Source organism: Phoca vitulina, unplaced genomic scaffold, assembly GCF_004348235.1.
Source record: "Phoca vitulina isolate PV1807 unplaced genomic scaffold, GSC_HSeal_1.0 scaffold2, whole genome shotgun sequence".
Classification (NCBI taxonomy): domain Eukaryota; kingdom Metazoa; phylum Chordata; class Mammalia; order Carnivora; family Phocidae; genus Phoca; species Phoca vitulina.
The window spans coordinates 32,448,307-32,471,485 of NW_022589705.1; the positions used below are offsets into that span (position 1 = coordinate 32,448,307).

Below are 23,179 nucleotides of genomic sequence, written 5' to 3' on the forward strand. Positions count from 1 at the left end.
AACCTAATAATCTCCTGATAAAGGTATTGATACCATACCTTTATTTATCATAATAGGTTTTATAATTTTTCAATGTGTTTAGAGACAATTTTACAAGAACTCGAAGATTCTTACATTGTGAAGGGAGAAATTAGAAAATTGATAGTATAGACTGGGAAGTATAGTATAGTCAGGGCTTGAATACCTAGGTTGATACCTACACAGTGAAAATACAGGTGTAATATAGGCCATGCTGCGGTGTAGCCAAATCAAATTAGTTCATTAAAAAATGTTTATAGCATTCCTCTGTGTGCCCAAATAAGCTCGTTGTAATAACAAAATTGTTTTCATTTTTTAAGGCACAATTCAAATGTGGTCTACTTTATGAGGTCGTCACCTTCCTCCCCGCCGACTGCTGCCCCCCTCCTTAATGAGAAATCCCTTTTCTCTGTATTCTTCTGGTATGTGATCTCTGTCCTGGCACCTACTTCACTGTCATAAGAAAAGTAATGCTGCACCTAAGTGTCAGACATTGGGTTGAAGGTTGTGTGGAGTCCTAGTTAAGGGCACTGACTTTGACATCAGAGAGATGTTAATTTTAATTTGTCACTTGTTGTGTAAAGATTTGTCCTTTCTGAGACCAGTTTACTTAACAGTAAGACAGGGATAAAAGCTTCTACTTCATGGTTTTGTTGAAAGATTAAGTGGCTTAAGTGGCCCACGATAGTAAGTGTTCAATAGATGGTTATTGTTGGTGTATGGCACGTTATTTATTGTGTGTAAATATGATATGTGACTGAAATAAAATCTCCTCTTCTACCCTGTGCACTTTTTAGGACAGGGAACTATCACTTGGCATTTTGCATAAGGTTTAATAAGTTAACAAATATTTGTTGATAGAATACATTAACTTTCACCTTCACTTGACTTTTAAAAAGAACAGAAACACTTCATAGAAGTTGTCTTCTAAATGACTTTGTTTTAAAAATCCCTACAGGTACTTTCTCATCCCATAACTTCAGTGTCCTGAAATCTGAGGATTCCACCAAGATAATATGATAGGAACTTGCAGTGACTTGGAGCCATATCCTACTTAGACGAATGCAGGCCTTCCAGATTTCCTGAGAGCTTGGTACAACAGCACGCACTGTAACAGGCGCAGGCGATAATGCCATCTTTGCCTCAGGAAAGAGGTAAGCGGATTGATGTAGTCACGTTATTATACATCATCACTGAGCACTTTTTCTAAGAATCAAAAATTAATTGAGGACTCTTAAAGAACCAGAATTTATAGTTTTACTTTTTTTTTTTTTTTTTGTGGTGGGGCATCTGTGTTCTCTGCTATGCAATTTTTGTTATTTTAGTGATATCTGATTGGTTTACATTTCTTTTAAAGTTATTCAGGGACCCTCTCCCCTGGATCTGAATACAGAATTGCCTTATCAAAGCACAATGAAAAGGAAAGTCCGAAAGAAGAAAAAGAAGGGAACCATTACAGCAAATGTTGCCGGGACAAAGTTTGAAATTGGTGGGTCTCCTCAGAATCATGAGGTTTTCCTCACTGTTGGAAAGACTAAATTCAGGGAGATATCTTTTGTGTAATTGATTTTTAAATGCCTTCTATAAATTGTTCTATTTTATGAGATATTTAACATGTTAATAAACAAAAACATCAATGTAAACTAAAAGCTTTAGCTACTAATGGGATGGTATTATATATATGTGATTTTGGTTAATACTTATTTTTTAAATCAAGTATGAAGTAAACATTAAACAGATTAAAATGTTAGATGTAAAATTAAAAAAGTACAAAATTTGAGATTTTTATTAAACAATGACTGACTTCAGGAAGAGAGTAGAAACACATTTCTCTCTGTGTTTTAAAAAATTGTTTTGATGATGCTGTTGCTTTTTATTAATGAAATTCCAGTTTTTATGTATAAGCAGTATCTGTGGTATAGAGAATAGATAAGAAGAATAATTGTTTTAAATTAAGATACACTTGCCCAGCATTGCAGAACTCTTAACAAATACCAGAAGTACTCAACTAATCTTCCTCTTAGCCATTTTGCTTTAAGAGAGTTAAGGAAAGGGGCGCCTGGGTGGCTCAGTCGTTAAGCGCCTGCCTTCGGCTCAGGTCATGATTCTAGGGTCCTGGGATGGAGCCCCGCATCGGGCTCCCTGCTCAGCGGGAAGCCTGCTTCTCCCTCTCCCACTCCCCCTACTTGTGTTCCCTCTCTCGCTGTGTCTCTCTCTCTGTCAAATAAATAAATAAAATCTTTAAAAAAAAAAAAAGAGTTAAGGAAAATCATACGAAGTTCAAGGATGTTAATTATTCTTACCCTTATTCATCTTTGAGAGTCTCATTTCCATTTACAGTAATTCACCAAAGTTCTTGGGCAATCAGTGGAATACTTCATTGGAATTGAGGTGCCCTGAGACTCCGTTCGAACAAGTGGCCCTCAGAGGCGGGGACTTGAAGCAAGTTAGCACGGGAGGGTGAGATGCAAAAGATTCAGGGTTTATTTGCAGCATGTTTTCTAGAAACAAGAGTAAGGTGACCATTGTTAAAGTGATTGATGGTTGGTGTTAACTTATCCTCTTACTTTTAAGGTTCTGGTGGGGTTCATAAGGAACCTTGATCTATAGGAGAGTGTTTCAGTTCACTTCCCTCTCACTTTCCCAGGAAGTTTTCCCAGGGCTGAAGTTGCCTTAGCATTCTTTATACTGATTCCTACCTCCTTGCTGAACCTGCGCCGTGGTGTTTAACAGAATTCCTGGCTCAGTCCTTGGATCAGGGACTGTTGGGAGAACACAGAGCCAAGTATGGGGAAGGAAAAGAGAGAATTGGCCATGTGTCAAGGAGAAAGTGCTACCTTGCTTTTCCCTTATTTAAGCAAGTGATATGCAACAGCTTACTTCTTGTAATTTAATTCCTGCTCTCTTGGCAGTTTGAATTACATAATGAAAATACACTTAAGCCATAGTCAGCACACCTGTGTTTTTGCCCGGTGTTGCCTGTTTCTTCATGTAGAATACTTTGCTGTAGTTTTAATAGTAATATTTTTATAACCATTGACCAAACATTTCCACATGCAGTATCTCATTTAATCTTCCAAATAACCCTGTAAAATAGGCTGCATTACTCCCTTCCTCTCTTTTCCTTGCCTTTCGTCACTCTAATAGTGAGGTGAATTTGAAGTGGCTTATAGCCATAAGAAAATAAACATGGAAAAATAAAGATAGTAAAATAAGATGAATCTTGTGGCTGGCAAGAATCCAAAATACATACCATGAGACCCTCTATAGTTAGAGATGGACATGGATTTAACTCAGAGCTTCCTAGCAACCAAAGCAAATATTAAATCATAATCAGTTATAGGATGCACAGTGCCCAGAAGATAAAATCATACTGGTTATTCAAAGGACATATGACTTCTGTATTCATGAGTCTCGAGAGAAATTTCTCTAATAGTTTCTTATGAAGACATGTTGTGGAACAATGAAGTACATTCTCTTAGTAGTTCTATAATTATTACATTATGAAATTCCACATTATTTTTTATACATCCTTTATAGCAAAGTTGAAGAAACAAGTCCAGAGTTAGCAACTTACCAAGTTCACACAGATGGCAGAAGTGGAACTTGAACCTGAATTCATTTGTTTCCAATTCAGTTTTCTTTTTACTATATCATATTGCCTAAATAAAATGTGAATTGGAATTTAAAATGAGAAACACAAATGTTTCTTCTGTATCTAAAATTCAGAGAGTTGCATGGATTCCTGTTTTTAAAACTCCTGAACAGCCTTTGAGAGCTCTGTGGGTCAAGGCAAAAGATCATAGGACAAATTGTGAGGAATGTATTTTTGTTAATTTTTATTAAATGCGGACGAGAAAGATCAGAGAGCGGGGTATGTAAGTATGCAAAGGGAAACGTGAGGAAATGGTTCATATGGTTATCTCTATTTTACCAATGAGGCGTTTGGTTTGGTAGAAATTCAGTATGGAGGCAAGTATTTCACCCCCTTTTTAAAAGAGAGCTCCTAAAATATCAGCATTTAAAGGCGTGGAGTTAGGCTTTAGCTGTCAACAACTTTCTATTTGGAGCTGACGCATTAAACGGATTTCTTTTCCGTGCGGTGGAGGATGATATCCTTAAAAGATTCCAATTGATTTCTAAAATTTCAGTTCAAATAAAAATTTGATTAAATAGCTTACCTGAAAAAAGTGACATTTTAATACGCGGCATTGTATTTTTCTTTGAAGTTCAACTTTGTCAGCTCTTCAAGCTTTGAATTTCATAATAAAAGAGATTTATATATGACTGACCTTACAGATTTTCTTTTGTGAATCTAAGGAAAGAATGGATCTTTTCCACTATTGTTATATAACCTGAATGTTCCCAGCCTCACTGGTTCATGTACACATTCATAACCACATTGTAGTAGCTCATTATACTCCCTCCCTCTGTAACTGCCACCAGTTCCATTTCTCTCTTTAAGGTCTTCTTGGTTATTTCTGAGCAGCCCCAGACAACGTCTCTCCTGAACTCAGGAACAGTTCTGCTCTTGAGCTGGTATTCTGGCCTCATTATTTTTTTCTGCTTATGAGTGAGGTAAAGCAGTCTCCCAGGCTGGGTGGCTATGGCCCTTGTCCTTCCTGTGAGCCCTAGGTGGCACAGCAGGTCCCGAGCCCTCAGGTCACCAAAGCTGCATGGTGGTCTGGGGCAGACAAGAGAACAGCCCTTCCCCCAACTCTTGCTTTGTACATTGTCACCTGGACCTTCAGAACAGCCCCAAGTTTTCCTGAGCCTCTCATGGAAAATGGCAACTTCAGCTCAGCATTCCTCCCCAACCCCAGCATCACGCACCTCCAATCACTGTTCTCTTCTTTTATGTCTGTGTGCTAGGAACCATTGCATAAAAAGTCCTTTCTTTCTCCTCAGCCAAAAAGCCATCAAGAGTCTCTAGGACTTGAGACTGACAAGTGTCTGCTCATCACTTTTATACTTGAGCCAAGTAAATTCAGACAGTTGATCCCCTCTTATCATTTCTCCTCATATGTAGGGTATACAGTAAAAGGAAAACATTTAAAAATAAAACATTGAAGTGCTGCTATATAGTTACACCTTTCTATTAAGACTCATATGATCTCACTGATATGAGGAATTCTTAATCTCAGGAAACAAACAGGGTTGCCCGAGTGGCAGGGGGTGGGAGGTGGGAGGGATGGGGTGGCTGGGTGATAGACATTGGGGAGGGTATATGCTAGGGTGAGCGCTGTGGATTGTGTAAAATTGTTGAATCACAGACCTGTACCTCTGAAACAAATAATACATTATATGTTAAAAAAAAAAAAAAGATAGCAGGGAGGGAAAAATGAAGGGGGGGAAATCGGAGGGGAGAGATGAACCATGAGAGACTATGGACTCTGAGAAACAAACTGAGGGTTCTAGAGGGGAGGGGGGTGGGGGGATGGGTTAGCCTGGTGATGGGTATTAAAGAGGGCACGTACCGCATGGAGCACTGGGTGTTTGTACGCAAACAATGAATCATGGAACACTACATCAAAAACTAATGATGTATGGTGATTAACATAACATAATAAAAAAAATAAAAAATACTAATGATGTAATGTATGGTGATTAGCATAACACAATAAAATAAAATAAAAAAATATTTTATAAAGAAAAAGACTCAGAATTCTGTTGGAACCCAAAATTTATCCTAAATATTTTGCTTATCTTTATTCCAAACCTGAAATTCAGTGGAAGACAAATGTTAGTATGTTAATCAGAGGGGAGCATATAAATAGTTTGTACTGAAAAACAAGCTTTCTTCTAAGCATAAATTTTTTCAATAGGATTAAAGGGTTAGGAGCAGATAGGAGGGCCAGTTTCCAGATCTCTACTGTGAATTCTGCTTCATTATTTCATATCCTGAGTCAACATAGCTGACTTGGTTTTAACTGCTAAAAATAATTTGAACTGGGAAGGTGGAAAGTATAGGATAGGTCTAATGATCAGGGACTATTTTTACCTTTTCCCTTTTAGCCCAAGGTCACAAAAAAAGCCATGAAGTACATTTTCCTGAGTAGAGGTGTTGTCTCAGCTGTGTGTATGTTTTCCCTGGGCCATGAATAATCACTGAACTCTTGAGCAGTGTTGTGTACCTGCTAAATCTCAGAGGGTTGAAACCAAGGATTTTGAGTGCAACTTAAAAACAGTTCTCTGTTACTGTGAGTATAATTTGGCCCTAGATAAATTGTTGTAACTAAAAATAAGGGTATGCTGTAACTAATGGATATTTTGCAAATGAAATACTGTGAGATAAAATTTAAATATATCAAAAATGTTTCCACAATGAATATATTTCAGTAGTATTTTAATTTTCATTTCACTTAATCATTTATTTGCAGTTCGTTTAGTAATAGATGAAATGGGATTTATGAAAACTCCAGATGAGGATGAAACAAGTAACCTTATATGGTGTGATTCTGCGGTTCAGCAGGAGAAGATTGCAGAGCTGCAGAATTACCAGGTGGGGATTAATCATGACCAATTATTGGTTTTAGGAGAGTTATATGAATTCCATTATAATTTTACTTAGATAGGGTTCTTAATGTGTGGACATATTAAATTTCAGTTCTAACTTACCTAAATAGCCTGTTTTGTTGCTGTCCCGTTGTACTGACTCTTTGCATAAAAGCCTGAATTCCTTCCAATCTAACTTTTAACCTCTTTCCATCTTTAAGGAAGAATTAATAGGAGAAAACGCTTCCTACATGGGTGCTTTCCATTATGCTTAAAGACGAGTGACATGGAATAGATTGCACAGAGAGATCAGGAAGTGGAAATACCTTGTAATGTCTGCTATGTGTAACCTGGCTTCATTTATTTTTAGACTGTCAAACAAACATATTAAAAAAGAGACATCAAACTAAAAAGCCAAATACACAGAATTTTAGACAATCGACATTTTGTATAGTTTGTCAGTGTGGAGTGTAAGACAAAATTGACTATAGGAAACAAGGCCATTTTCATCAGTATTTCTACAATGCTTATCTGTATGAATATAGTAAATATAGAATACTAGAAATAATTTGGACATTGAATCGCCAGTTATTCAACACAGAAAATTGTAACTTTAATAATCTGTGTAAACACCATTTTCTAATTTCTTAAAAAATTTACAATTTTATTCTTTGATTATTGTAGATTCTTTAATTCTGTAAAGTCATTGTAAGTCATTTAATTTTAAATGTTTTACATTAATAGTTTTTTTAAAACATTAAACTCAGAGGATGGATGTAACTCTATTATAGTATAAATGAATATATTCATTAAGTCCATGAGAATATTAATATTTACCTTTATATTTTCCAGAGGATCAACCATTTTCCAGGAATGGGGGAGATCTGTCGAAAGGATTTCTTAGCAAGAAATATGACCAAGTAATCTTCATTTTCTTATAATAGAGAAGACCTTCTCAAAGTTTGTTTTGAATATTATAGTGTATCTTTCACCAGGTTACATTGATTTGAAATGATATTTTGATGGAAGAGATAGAATTTTAGAGCTAGCAGGTCTTAGAAGTTTCCTGGTTCTTCCTTCATTTTGCAGAGGAGGTAACTTAGGATCAGAGAAATGAGTATCTTGCACAAGTCAAACAAATAGTTAATAGCAGAGCTGGAGCAGAATCCTGGTCTCCAGAATCTCAGGCTTCTTTTTTACTGCAATTTAGCAGCATAACACACTGTGTGTGTATGTGTATGTTCATCTCCTGGTTATTGAGCATCTGATGTGTGCCAGACACTATAGAGGTGCATTTGTGCACGCACATACACGTAGACACATGTGTGTCCCTACCCAGGGATATACGTGTGTGTGTATTTATCTCTGAAGAGACCACTATTTGGAGTAACAATCTGCTTTTATGGGAAAAACTGTTCACAGTTTCTCAAGTGTTACACCAAATGAACTGCAGAAATTTTATGCAATTTGTATTTCTGTGGATTAGGTTTTTTTAGTTTAAGGAAGTTGAGTGATAATTTGAGAAAATTTTTAAAAAAGAAAACTCAAACAGAGAAAGGTTAGTAAACTTGGTATGCAACTGAATATTTATATGCATCATGTGAAAGTTTACACACCCACTCACTCAACAAATATTTTTTGTGTGTCTACTATAGGCTAGAGATTGCTAACAAGTAAACAAGACAGAGAAGGCCTGGTCCCTGCCTAGAACTCAAATTTTAGTAAGGGAGAAAGAGTGATACATATAATACAGTTTGATGGTACCACATTAGGGGAGAGCCAGTGTATGGCTGTGACAAGGATGATGACAGAGGTCATTTCTAGGAGGGCCCAGATGGTTTTCTGGAGAATTCAAATGCAAAATGGATATTGAAAAGTGTATAGGAGTTCACCCTTTGAGAAGAAGGCAAGGAGACTATAGGCAAAGACAACAGTGGGAGAAACTATATGGAGACTTAAACCAATATGATATGTTTGGGGAACTACTAAGCAGTTTCTGTGGTTTTATAGGGTGCCAGGAGGCTCAGTCTGAGATGATGCTGCAGATAAATGCAAAGGCCAGGCTGGGTACACCATGTTACTGTGTTTTATTCAACCATTTAATCATTGATTCTTTAATCTCTTTAACTATGCAGCAAATATTTCTGTTTATCCTGAGAGAAAGGAGAACTTTTTTAATGGGTTTAAGCAGAGAAATGTTGTTTTTGATACTCTTGGTGGGCCTGTAGATAACGGATTCAAAGAAGGGAGAAAGGAAGGAGGAAGCCCTAAAGGAGGTGATTGTCAACATCTGATAAACCAAAGGAGAGATAGTGGGAATGGGGTCGAGAAAATACTTCTGGAAAATAGGGAAGAGAGAGAATTGACAGGACTGGAAAGCTGCTCTGATGTGAGACTCAAAGGGGCGGAGGAGAGCGGTGTCCAAAATGGCTTAGGAGATCGTGTAGGTGGGGCAATTTAGTAACACAGGGTTATAGGAAGAACAGACTTCAGAGGAAAGGGAATTCTCTCTGTAAAGTTTTGGACATGTGTTTCATTGAAGTCATTTACTTTCATCTAACATATTCATTAAATATCTATTATATACTGGGCAGTGTGCTGGCCTTTGGGCACATGAGGTGATCAAAATCAGATTTTTGGCTTTTACAACTTTGGGTTGCAACTGTGATAAGTGCAATGAAGTAGAGGTAAATAGTTGTAAATCAGCGCACAGTGAAGGACTTCTGGCTGAGGGAGGCATTGGAGAGTTTCCCTGAGGATGTGATGTGGAAGCCTAAATATGAATGCTGAGTAGGAGTTTATCGGTGAAAATGGTAGAGAACAGCTTTCTGGGCAGGAAGAATAGTATGGTCATATGGTGGAAGAAAGCAGGAATAGTCAGGATACTGAAATAAAGCCAGGTGTAGCTGGAGCACAGAGACATTGATGGGAATGGGAGAGATTAGCTGAACGGTGATGGTTGGGATTATAGTCCTTATCCTAAATTCCACAGGAGAGGAGAGGTGGGGGTGAAGCTGTTAAAATGACCATATTTGCATTTTGAAAAGATCATTCTACCTGCTTTGTAGAGAACAGAAGTCAGTATGGTTGGGAGAGGCAAGAGGGTTAAATGTAGACCCATTAGTAGCTATTACAAATAGGCAATTTCTCATTTTTATAGAACCCTTGGAATTTTCCTTAAGGAAAAAGGAATCTTCTATTAGATGGAAAGTTATGACCTATTTATATAAAAATAGAATTAACTAAATTACATGTTTAATATCATTTAGTAAATCCATGACAGCTATGAGCAGAAATTATTCCATATTTCCAAATTCCTAAGACTGCATGTCTGTTTTGAAGCTATACATTTTTACATCAAATGATTTGTGCTAGATTGCTAAATGGAATAAAGTATTTCTCTTGAATATATATGCATGCTTGGATTTTTTCCATATATATGTGAAAGAATGGTATCATTCATACTCTATGTGGTTAGTTTAAAATATATTATTTTAATTAAAACTTTAAATTGATCTAATTTCCTATCATTGTTAAAAATATAATAAATACATTTAAAGGTATTGGAAACAAAAACAAGGACATTAGCACTGTTACTGTGTTTCCTTTAGCTTTGTGTATATGTGTGTATGTGTGTTTTCCAAACCAGTCAATGTTAGCCTATTTTGTATTGAGATTATTTAGCTTATTGGCTTATTCTGGATTTGACAGGTGGAGTTGGTAATTATTTCCCTTCTCATCATGGAAATATAACTTTCTTGAAAGAGCACTTGAAATATAACCATAGGAACCTACAGTTGTGGAGGCCAAGTGGCTTATATATTCCATACCCTAGTTTTAGAATGTAGGCCCCCTCTGTGCATCCCATGTACTGTGGTCCCATTTTAGATTTTACCAATCTCATCTGGAGACAATATCTCCTTATCTATAAAAGACTTGCATACATTTATTAAAAGGACCTTTTTTTGAAATAATCAGATTTTCTTTAATAGATAAAATTTTAAAATATTTCTTCTAATTTCTTCATTTTTATTGGGAATCAATATGTACAAATGGTTAATATTTGGGATTAATCGAAAGTAAACATTTTATACCTAGTTTTATCCTTAAGTTATGTATCAAATAGGCAGCCTGATTAGTAGCAAATATAAAAATATAAGGACATACATTGTAGCCATAAAACCACATGTATAGGCATATGTAGTTCATGTTAAAACAAAACAGAACAAAATTTCTAGTATACTCAGAGGCTCACATGGTTTTCTCAGAAAAGTAGTTAAACTTCAAAAACAGTGTAGTAAAAGTTGATCAGAACTGCTCCTTATGGGTGCCTCAGAGGACTTAAAATTATCTTTAAAGAAGCAACATGAATGGTACCTGGCAGTGAACTATTTCCTGCTACCCAACCTCTCATCCCAGAGGCAGAGTTAATGACTATTTCCACATGTTACCTTGCCATGTATGTCTTTATTGCACTTACCACATTGTATTTAATAGCCTATATGTAAATTCCTTAGGGTAGAGACCATATTAATTTATCTTAATATCTCTAGTGCCTAGCATATAGTATATACTCGAATGATCTATCAATATATTAATTAGTACATAGGACAGAGAATCTTGTCTGTATTTTTCACTGATGTATCCCCTGTGTCCAGAATAATGCCTAGCACATAGTAGGTGCTTTATAGACATTTGTTGAATGAATCAGTAAATGAAGAACTGGTGGGAATTTAAATCCTTGTGATGTCAGTAGCACAAAGAAAATTTAGAAAAGTTTGAATAGAAATTACTTTTCATATTATCTCTAATTTACAGAATGATCAAGTCCCGGCCTCTGGATTATACCTTTGTTCCTCGAACATGGATCTTTCCTGCTGAATATACGCAATTCCAGAACTACATGAAAGAATTGAAGAAAAAAAGAAAGCAGAAAACTTTTATAGTAAAACCAGCTAATGGTGCAATGGGTCATGGGTAGGTATTTTTCACCCAGAACATATAAAAGTTTAAAAAAAAATTGGGCAAAAAGAATAAATGTGAGCGTTCACTCATGGTTAAATATGAAAAAAATAATAAAATGGGTCTCTACTGCTTTTTTGGAACTAAATACTTATTGAGCCATTTTACCCTGTCCCACAGGCTTCCGTTACTCAATTTAAAGATTAAATCAGTTGAAAGACTTTAATAGGAGACAACAAAACAGAGAAAAAAAATGTTTTCTAATTTTTTCTTAAACATAAAATTTGTATTTATAATAATTTTAGAGTAAGCTTGGAGGGTAAAATTCAGTTGATACGGTAGAGCTAAATTGACTTGGAGAAAAAAATGGTAAGGTAGTTACTCTTTCAATAGCTAGAAATTTAAAGCAAAATAAGTATATCCTCTTTGCTTTACGTATGTTTTTTTTCTTTATGGAGCCATGGTGATTGAATTGAGAATGAGTAAAACACATTTTAAGCTAAAGTACCACGAACTAGACGTGTTAGCTGAACATAGATTACACAACTTAATATTCCTGTGTCCTTTTGCTTTCTAATGTTCGTTTTCTGCAATGTACGTTTTCAGAGAAAATGTGGCTGAGGCTGCTTTTATTTTTTTATTTTTAAAGATTTTATTTATATATTTGTCAGAGAGAGAGAGAGAGGGCGTACAGGCAGGGGAAGTGGCAGGCAGAGGGAGAAGCAGGTTCCCTGCTGAGCAAGGGCCCGATGCGGGACTCAGTCCCAGGACCCCAGGATCATGACCTGAGCCAAAGGCAGACACTTAACCGACTGAGCCACCCAGACATCCCGAGGCTGCTTTTAATAAAAACACATATGTTATTTTAATCTTTTGATTTATCATTTTATCATTACATATTGTCCTTGTCTCTTGTAACAGTTTTTCTCTTAAAGTCTATTTTGTGTAATACTGGTTTACCACTCCAGTTCTCTTTTGGTTACTTTTGGCATGGAATATCTTTTCCATTTGTTCACTTTCAAGTTATTTGAATCTTTGAATCTAAAGTGAATCTCTTGTAGACAATGTGGGATTGGACCATGGTTTTTTTATACATTCTGCCAATGCTTGTCTTAGTTGGAAAGTTAATCCATTTGTAATTATTGATAAGGAAAGACTTACTTCAGCCATTTTGCTATTTGTTTTCCATGTCTTAATATAGTTTTCATTCCTCAATTCCTCCTTTTCTACTCTCTTGTATATTAGATATTTTCTTATGTGCCATTTTAATTTTCTTGTCATTTCTTTTACTGTATATTTGTGAGTTTTTAAAAATTTTTATTATTTTTATTATTTTTTTTCAGGAATAGAATTTATTGACTCATCACTTACATACAACACCCAGTGCTCATCATAACAAGTGCTGTTCTTAATACCCATCATCCATTTAGCTCATCCCCCACTCACCTCCCTCCATCAACCCTCAGTTTGTCCTCTATTTTTAAGAGTCTCTTATGGTTTGCCTCCCCCTCTCTCCTTCTCTTTCTTTGCCACTTCACAAACGTTCATCTGTTTCCTAAATTCCCATATGAGTGAAATCATATGGTATTTGTCTTTCTCTGACTGACTTATTTCACTTAACATAATACACTCTAGCTCTATTCACTTCCCTGCAAATGGCAAGATTTCATTCTTTTTGATGGCTGAGTAATATTCCATTGCATATATATACACCACATCTTCTTTATCCATTCATCAGTCAGTGGACACTTGGGCTCTTTCCATAGTTTGCTATTGTTGATGCTGCTGCTATAAATATCAGGGTGCATGTACCCCTTTGAATCTGTATAGGAGTTTTTTTTTTTTTAATGGTTTCCCTGGGATTATAATGAACACCTCAATTTATAATAATCTTGTTTAGATTAATATCAACTTAGTTTCAGTAATAAAACAAAAACAAAACAAAAACCTCACTTTGCTTCTATATAGCTCTGTCCCTCTTTATATTATTACTGTTACAAATTACATTTTCATACATTGTGTGCCCATCAACATAGATTTATAATTATTCTTTAATGCAGTTGTATTTTAAATAATATAGGAAAAAAGAATAGTTACAAATCTAAACTACATTAATAGTGACTTTCATATTTACATATATAGTCACCTTTACCTGGTGTTTTTTATTTCTTTGTGTGGATTTGAGTTACTCTCTAGTGTCCTTTCATTTCAGTCAGAAGAATACTCTTTAGCATTTCTTATAGGCCAACTATACTAGCAACAAACTATCAGTTTTTATCTGGGAATGTCTTAATTTCTCCTTCAATTTTGAATACTTTTGCCAGATGTAAAATTATGGGCTAGCAGGTTTTGTTTTGTTTTTTTCCTCTGTCTTTCTGTCAACACTTTGAATATATCATCTCACTGCCTTTGGTCTCCATTGTTTCTGATGAGAAATCAGCTATTTACCTTATTGAGGATCCATAGGATGTGATAAGTAGCTTTCAAGATTGTCTTGGCTTTTGACAGTTTTAGCATAATATGTCTCAGTGTGGATCTCTTTGAATTTATCCTACTTGGAGTTCATTGAGTTCTTTGGATATGTAGTTAATGTTTTTCATCAAATTGGAAAGTTTTCAGCCATTAATTCTTCAAATATTCTTTCTGTCCCTTTCTCTCTCTCCTCTCCTTTTGAGATTCCCATTATGTGTATGTTGGTATTCTTAATGGTGTCCCACAGGACTCTTAAGCTCTGTTCATTTTTCTTCATTCTTTTTTCTTTCTGTTCCTCAGACTACTCATTCTCAGTTGACTTACCTTCAAGTTCATTAATTTTTTTTTTCTGACTTCTTAAATCTTCTGTTTAGCCTCTCTAATGAATTTTTTGTTTCAGTTATTGTATTTTTAACTCCAGAATTTCAGTTTGGGTCCCTCCACTCTTCTTAAAAACAACAACAACAACAACAACAACTCCTATCTCTATTGATATTCTCTATTTGGTGAGGTATCATTTTCATGGTTTCCTTCAGTTCTCTCCATATGGTTTCCTCTAACTCTTTGAACAGATTTAAAACAGTTGATCTAAATAATTGATTGTGTAGTAAGCCCAATGTCTATCTTTCTATTAATTGGTAACTTTCCTGTGTATGTGTCATACTTTCTTTTTTCTTTGCATGACTCATAATTTTTTGTTGAAAGCCAGACATTTTGAATGTTATAATGTAGCAACTCTGGAAATCAGATTCTCCCCCCTCTACAAGGTTTTTTGTTATTGCTTGTTATGGTTGCTCTTTATTTGTTTAGTAATCTTTCTGAAATAATTTTGTGAAGTCTATATTTTTTGTTGTGTGTGGCACTCAAGTTCCTGTTCTGCTGGGTCAGTGCTCAGCTAGTAAGCAGACAGAGATTTGCAACCAACAAAACAAAATAAAACAAGAAAACCTCCCCCCAAATCCAAACTCCCAGTCCTTGCAGAAGGGGTGTATGTGTGTGTTGGAACATGCCTTGAACACTCAACTAGGCAGTTTATTTTTTTATTTTTTTTAATTTAATTTTATTTTACTATGTTATGTTAGTCACCATAGAGTACATCATTAGTTTTTGATGTAGTGTTCCATGATTCATTGTTTTCATTAACACCCAGTGCTCCATGCAATACATGCCCTCCTTAATACCCATCACCAGTCTAACCCATCCCCTCACCCTCCTCCCTTCTAAAACCTTCAGTTTGTTTCTCAGAGTCCATAGTCTTTCATGGTTCATCTCCCCCTCTGATTCCCCCCCTTCATTTTTCCCTTCCTTTTCCTAATGTCCTCCATGCTATTCCTTATGTTCCGCAAATAAGTGAAACCATATGATAATTGACTTTCTCTGCTTGACTTATTTCACTTAGCATAATCTCCTCCAGTCCCTACTAGGCAGTTTAAAACTCTGCCCTACTCTTCATTTCCTGCTTGTGCAGAGCCTGATGGTTAGCCAGAGGTAAGAGCTTAGGTAGGGCCTTTCAAGTCTTTCCTGAGCATGCACTTAGCCTTGGGCATGCACATGGCATTCTAGATTTCCAGAAATATGTCTGAACTTTTCAAAGCTTTTATTTCCCAAAGATTCTCATACTTCAGTTTTTCTTCCCAATATTTTTAGTTAGTATCTTGTTTTCCCCAACCTTTATTGGTTGTCATAGGCAGCAGGAACTAATGCATTTGTCTTTAAATGTTTTCAACAAGCTCCCCCCCCCCCCCCCCCCCCCAAGTAGCTGCCTCAACACTAGGAGAGCTCTGAATTAGGCAAGATAAGAGCAGTCCTTGAGTTCCTTCAGGGAGCCACCAGACAGGTAAAACAACAACAATAACAACAACAAAACTACCACAAGAACAGGGTCTGTTCTGCTCCCTCCAGAACCAGGACCTGTACTGGGAACATGGGCTGTTGTCCAAGGCCATTGATAAGTTGAGGTTGGGGGATGGGACCAGAGTAAGTTAAAATGCCACAAAGCTCTTTTACATAGATTAGGCTTTTTTTTGATTAAGTGTTCCCTGGTTGTTATAAGCTTTTGGTCAGTTTCTAGGTTTCCAAAAAAGTTGACTCTGACAATTTTTTGGCAGTTTATTGCATTTGTGGAGGGACAGACTTTGGAGTTCCCTACTCCACCATTTTCCTCTTGAGTATTATGTGTAACTTTGTAAACATCTTGACCCCATATCAAATTAGTCATTTAATTCTTTTTTTTTTAACATAGGATTTCTTTGATAAGAAATGGTGACAAACTTCCATCTCAGGATCATTTGATTGTTCAAGAATACATTGAAAAGCCTTTCCTAATGGAAGGTTACAAGTTTGATTTACGAATTTATATTCTGGTGACATCATGTGATCCACTGAAAATATTTCTCTACCATGATGGACTTGTGCGAATGGGAACAGAGAAATACATTCCACCTAATGAATCTAATTTGGTAAGTGATACCAGACAGAATATATGGTTTTATTCATTTGTTCAACTTGTACTTTTTAGAGCATGCATTGTGTGTAAAGATTACATGAATCAAAATACCTCTTATCAGGTTTTTATAGTCAGGAATTGTGTATATAAACAAGACTGCTTCTAATTTAGAGACAGATTTGTGAAAATTAGAAAAAAAAAAGGTGTCTCCTCCAGCAGGCTAATTAGGAGAGGGCACTCCCTTTGGGTGCTGTGAGCACAAGGATGGATTTCAAAGCACATGTGTATGTAGTGGCCTTGCATAGAAATGACATGTACACATGTGTATACAGTGGCCCTATATAGAAATGGATTTCAAAGCACATGTGTATATTCTTTGGCCCTGGATGGAAATGATTTATTTAGAAATGTAAATAAAAATAATAATCTCATTGAGAAGTACGGACAGAGTGTCATGGAGTTGAGTATAGGGATAGTTTATGTTTAGCTTCTCATGGAGGAGGTGGTATTTGAGCAAGCTTTATATGACAGGTATGGTTTAACATGTAGGATGTGGGAGAAAATATTTGAAACAGAGAAAGTGAGAGTTATCAGAAAGTAGAGTTATTAATTTGTCACTTTGCACAAAAGAAAACATGGTAAATTTACATTGACCAAATGTAAAGTAGAGACATAAATTGGTAGTTTCAGTGTGTATTATAAAATCTATTAAATGGAACTTTCTGTAGATATTTTTCCATTAAGATTTCCTTTATGCAGCCATAACTCATTGATGAAAGTCATAACTGCAGTTTATGGTTTATGAAGGTCAAACTGTAATTTATTATGATAATTTATCATGAGAGTCACAAACTTTATCATCCATACTTAAAAGTTTAGTTAATCTCTACCCTATTTTTGGACCTACTAATTATAGTAAAAATTATATTTAATTAAGTATTATTTCCCATTTTGTCAAAAGCCTGGTTATTGTTCTTCTCCAATGTTATGCACACAATTAACTGCACTAAAAGTGGTCATATTTTAAGGCGGCACCTGGGTGGCTCAGTCAGTTAAGCGTCTGCCTTTGGTTCGGGTCATGATCCCAGGGTCCCGGGATCGAGTCCTGCATCAGGCTCCTTGCTCAGTGGGGGAGCCTGCTTCTGCCCCTCTCCCCTGTTCATGCTCTCTCTCTCTCTCTGTCTGTCTTAAATAAATAAATAAAAATTTAAAAAAAATCCTAAAAGTGGTCATATTTTAAAAATTACATAATGACTGTTCATAAATGTTACTATGTTCAGTTAATGAAAAATACTGTAAACCTGGCAAAGGAAGAATAAGGGAACTGTAAAAGTTTTCACTGGAAAGGAAAATAAAGGAAAGAATCATCTCTTTAAAGGTCATAAGGTGTGAATATATCCAGTCACCAAGTAATATTTGACCTCTACTGGATTCTAGGCATTGTGCTGGTTTTGGAAAAACAGTGACCAAGACAGCTATGGTGCTTGACCTCTCAAAAGCAACAGTCTAGTGGGGAGGCAGAAAATAAAATAAGCAATTATAATACCTGATGGTAAGTGTAATGGTCTAAGACACTGAGGGGGCGATGGCAGTGCATAGCAAGGGCGTCTAACCCAGCTGGAGATGAAGTTTAGAGAGGGAGTTTATAAAGTGAAATATGAATAACGGAGGGTTAGCCAGGTCGGGGCAGGGCGGAGTGGGGTGGAAGTCCATAGAGAAAAATGGCCCAGACTTATGGTGCGTCTGGAGAAAGCACTCATACTCAATATGGCTAAATACAGACCATGAAGGGGTGGGTATTCAGAGATGAGGATGAAGAGCCTAGAGAACAGATCCTTCAGGGCTTTTTAGGCCATGTCTAGGATTTTGGAATTTAACCTAAGAAGAAGGGAAGCATTGAAAGATTTTAAAGAAGGAAAGAAGGAATGAGATTTTTGTCTTAAAAAGGTCACCTGGTCTGTATGTGGGGAATGTGAGAGATGGATGTAGTTGTAGATGAATGGGAGAAGTGAGGATAAGGGAGAAGCTCTTTTCTAGTCTAACCACATGTGAGAGGAAAGATGACCTTATCTGAAGTAGTAGCAATAGGACTATACGAACAATAAGAACATAGATTTAGAATATATTTATGGTAACATGGATAACATTGATATACTGACAGGTTGGATTTATAGAATGAGGGAAAGGGAGAGAGAAATTGAGGATAAAACTCAAGAATTTTGGCATTGGCCAGAGTTGGGTGGATGATGTATTATTGACCGTGATAGGATATATAGGGGCTATTAAAGGTCTTGCAGGAAGCTGGTGTGTTTGGTTTGACATGCCTGTGCAGCCTCCAAATGGATCTATGCTATAAGCATTTGGATGTATAGCATACGTCTGGAGTTCAGATGAGAGAACCAAGCTATAGACCTAATTTGAGACTTGTCAGCTCTTAGATTATAATTAAAATAATTGGTGTGGATAAGAATGGGTTATAATACATTGTAAGGCAGATAGTCATGTTTTGAGAGAAAAGAGTTAGGGAAGACATAGGAAAGGATAAGACTTGTAAGCTCATTTAAGTGATTTATTTTAATATCTTAAATTATACGTATGTGATTTGCTTAAATACACTGGATTAGGAGATCGTAAGGAAAGTCTGGGAGTCAGGAAACGTAACCTCTAGGTCTCACTTTGCCAAGTGCTTTTGAATCACGTAATCTTGTGTCTTTGGTTCACGTGTACAAAGAATGATCTTCTCCTATATAAGTGTCAGTGTTCCTTATATGTCTCTAAAATTTAAAAGTTCACCTTTTTCAACTCCACGATCAAATTCCTAGATTAAGATATGAAAGAGTAAAAAAAAAAAAAAAAAAGAAATATAAAATTTTATCTAAAGTGAGATCACAGTTATGTAAAAGGTAAGCTTCAGAAAAAAAGGCTGGAAAAAAATAAATCAGAATGCTCTCACTGGTTGGTTTTGGATGGCATACTATTGCATATTTGTTTCTTTCTTCCTATTTCCAATTTTTAAAATAGTGAGCATGTATTTTGTGACGAGCTGTGTGTATGTATAAGAATTAAATATTGGTAAGCTACATATAAGAAGATCATAAGACAGAGAATTTCAGGCATTGAAATATAATAGCCATTTATTTTTTGCTACCAGTGTAGCAGTTGGCCAGTTTTTGAAAAGTTTTGTATAACCCAATTCATTGTATTGAGCCTATATGCTAAAAAATAGGGCAGAGAATAGTTATATACTTTTCATTCCTTGCAGGTTGCTGTTTGGTTTATAGCTGTCTTCACTGCTTATGGCCAATGTCCAACTGGCAATGAACTGCTTAGAAGGGGATTTTTGTTGAGGTAGATGTGAAACTGGAATTTCCAATCCTACTTACAAAGATACTGTTTTAAGGAAAATGCACAGTTCCATTTTTTACTCACTTTTTCACTAGGATAGCTAGAGTTTTTATTACTGCTATTATTATTTATTTTTAGAAATTCTTGCCAAATGGAGAGCTCCTCAATAAATTATTTTCCAACTCTTTAGATTGAAAAATGATTTATATTTTGGAAACTAGGAAATGCTATAGTTTGATTAATTTCCTTTTTCTTCAGATCAAGCACTTACAATTAGACAAGCATAAGATTTATGCTCTTTCTTTTAAATATCACTTAATTTAAAGCTTTTTCTAAGTTTCATTAGCGTAGGGACTCTGTCTATCTTGTTTATCTATGTATCCACGGTGCCCAGTACCAGTTCTGCAGATAGGAAGTAGGTGCTCCTTAAATATTGTTGAATGAATGAAAAAATAAATTCTTAGTTAGTGATGGGCACATGGGTTCGTAAACAACATGTAACTCAAATGATCACTTCTGCACATTTACTTCAAAGATTTTATACTGTAGACCTAAGTAACTGCAGTGAAAATAAAATATGATACAAATATACTTGGTTATTAACAAACATAAATAGTAATCATGTACATGAAGTACATATTCATTGTGATGCAACATTGCTCTCTAATTTCTGGGAATAGGATCATGAGGGTAGGATATATAGGTTTGATGAATGTTTATGCTAGATTGATAAGGAATCATTAGATGTGTATTAGTTGACAATTACGAGAGGATTAAAATTTTGGATTCTGTTTCAGGTTATTTGAGGATAACAGTATCAACAAATGTAAAAGTGTAAAGAGACTAAGGCATAACAGCTCCAGTAAGGAGTACTGTAAATTTACTGTTAATCATTTAGACTCTGCACAGCGTGTGTAGTGCTTCTGTCTGCTGATTCGAATTGCGCTCTGTCTTGTGAATGAGTTCAAGTGGCCTCCCCGTCCCCGTGGGAGGCAGAGGTTGTGTTTGGTAGTCCTGCCTTTTGATTTATGCTACTTACTTGAGATATCATTTTTTACTTTTCTTTGAAAAAAACATAGAATTCTCTCTCAGAAAATTCTCTTCCCAAAACAAATTTGGGTGAGAACTGTCACTAAAAATATTAAAAACAAATTAACAAAAACAAACTGTTTTTCTTGCTTAGCAGTGTGTAATTTCACAGTTTCATGCAATTATTTTAATGCTTTCTATAGTAGATATATTTTGAATAATATATAAAGTAACTTTGTAGATGACTACATTTGTAATCCTTTTATTGGAAATGTGCCGTTCCATTTAATTTGAAAATTATCTAAATCATGATGAAATTGTCGATCTGTATATTTTAAACTTTAAAATTGTCTTTCATCTTTGGTTGCTTTATGTTCTGTGAAACCTCATAGTTCTAGAGTCTCATAGGTGATAACTTTCGTTCTTACTTGTTACAGACCCAGTTATACATGCATCTAACAAACTACTCTGTGAACAAGCACAATGAGCGTTTTGAAAGGGATGAGACTGAAAACAAAGGGAGCAAACGTTCCATCAAGTGGTTTACGGAATTCCTACAAGCAAATCAACATGATGTTGCTAAGTTTTGGAGTGATATTTCAGTAAGATTATACCATTTTCACAATTATAACTGTCTTTCCTCAGATTAATTTAAAGGATCATCAGCATTTTAAATAAAGAACAGATTACATTAGATTGGGCAAATAAACTATTTTCATGAAGGAAGTGGGAACTGTGACAGAACTTGATAAGCAGTATTTTTACTGCTAGGATGGGAGAGAGGGAGTTCTAGGTGCAAGCATAAGTAAAGGCATAGATGTATGAAAATAGTGATAAGTGGCCCAGGTTGGCACATATGGTATTTTTGAGAATTTTGTGGGGACTTATGGCTGAAAAGATATGTGGAGGCAAAATTTTAGGTCTGAAAATCAAGGCTTAGCTTGATAGGCAATAAGGATTCATTCCTTCCAGACTTTAAGGGAGGAGAGTAATAAGGCCAAAGACTATGAATTTGAAAGATAAATCTGAAAATGGGTATAGTACAGAACAAGAGTAGATAGAGGAAGGCACCTAGAGGTAGTTTAAGTGAAAAGAATGGCCTGAAATGAACCACAGTAGAAGAGGTGACAGTGAGGTCAGCATTGAAGTTAACTGAATGTCCAAAATCAGGGAGACGTATTCAGACATTCCTCTGCAGTTTTAAGGAGGAATTATAGGGAGAATGGGTTTGGCTTTATCTGAAATAGAGTAGAAAGGAATTTATTTTGAGAAGATCTAGAGCCTGGTTTTATAGGTGACGGAAAAGAGTTCTATTCATTCATTTCATTCAGTCATTCAGTAAACATTTAATGAACCCATAATATATGCTTGTTTCTGACTGATAATCTGAAGATTTTTATAAGATACAGCTCCAATCCTCAAAAAACTTAGAGTTTGGTAGGAAAGACCCACACAGAAGTTGTTAATAAAATGTAAGCACATACAACAGCAGAGCCATGCCCTGGATTCTGTGGGAATGTAGAGGAAGACCACATATAGTAGCTTTCTGTGGGTGGAGATTGGAGGAGGGCTTTCTGGAGGCATTAACACCTGGACTAAATTGTTAAAAGGTCATGAGGCTATGATAATGAGTTCTACTGGAGATTTATTGAACTTAAAATGTTTTTTCAGGTAGAAAGATCAAGCAGGCAGTTAAAAGTGTATATTTGGGGTGTGATTGATAATTAAAGCCATGGCAGTGGATGGCATTGCAAATGATAAGGGTAAAGAGAGAAAAGGAAGCAGATCTGAGAAGCTAACCTCGGTGAAACCGACCCTTTCTTAATCTTAGCAGAAGTATCACAATGGTATTCAAAGTTAGAAGAGGACTTAATATGATAGGACTATGCAATATGATTTAGCTTTCCTTTCGGGACAAATACTATATAACTTAAGTAAATCTACCATGGAAAATGGACACGAAAGTTCATAGTTGAATTTGGTTCTCTTGAGAAAATCAGAAAAATCAGCATCATTATATTTATCCTTTTGTTGTTTTGTTGGTTGGTATTTTTTACACCTTATTTTCTATATCACAGAATGTAAATCCAGAGACCCTTGGGTGTTAGACAAGTAAAAAGGAGTGAAATGGTCTGGATAGAAGTAAATAGGGTGTGCTGGGAACTGTGGTAGTTTGAAAAGCGTAAGACATCTGAAGGGGTGGACACTACTCAGCACCAGTCTTTTGGTGCCCCATGGTATTTTGGGCCCAATATGGCTTGTTCTTCTAATTTGTCAGTGGAAGCTCTAAGTCTCTTGATTTATAAATATTGGCAACACATTCAAAACTTTTTAGAAATTCAGGGGCTCCAGCAAAAATGTTTGTCAACTGGATTTTGTAAGAGGCCCACCAACTTGTTAACTTTCTAGTCT

At 35.8% G+C, this 23,179-nt stretch overlaps 1 protein-coding gene across 2 annotated transcripts in view; it reads left to right on the forward strand.

Annotated features, from left to right (window-relative positions):
* Positions 1-23,179, forward strand: part of TTLL7 (tubulin tyrosine ligase like 7) — a 150,346-nt gene that overhangs the window by 46,597 nt on the left and 80,570 nt on the right. Inside the window, exons 2-9 of one of the 2 annotated variants that reach the window (XM_032425022.1) lie at positions 339-440; positions 977-1,172; positions 1,376-1,507; positions 6,399-6,520; positions 7,366-7,433; positions 11,332-11,490; positions 16,190-16,406; positions 21,205-21,369. In XM_032425022.1, coding sequence (XP_032280913.1) covers positions 1,148-1,172; positions 1,376-1,507; positions 6,399-6,520; positions 7,366-7,433; positions 11,332-11,490; positions 16,190-16,406; positions 21,205-21,369 — 888 coding nt within the window. In that variant the 5' untranslated portion in view covers positions 339-440; positions 977-1,147. The remainder of the gene's footprint in view (positions 1-338; positions 441-976; positions 1,173-1,375; positions 1,508-6,398; positions 6,521-7,365; positions 7,434-11,331; positions 11,491-16,189; positions 16,407-21,204; positions 21,370-23,179) is intronic. The other variant, XM_032425017.1, reaches the window with a different exon arrangement.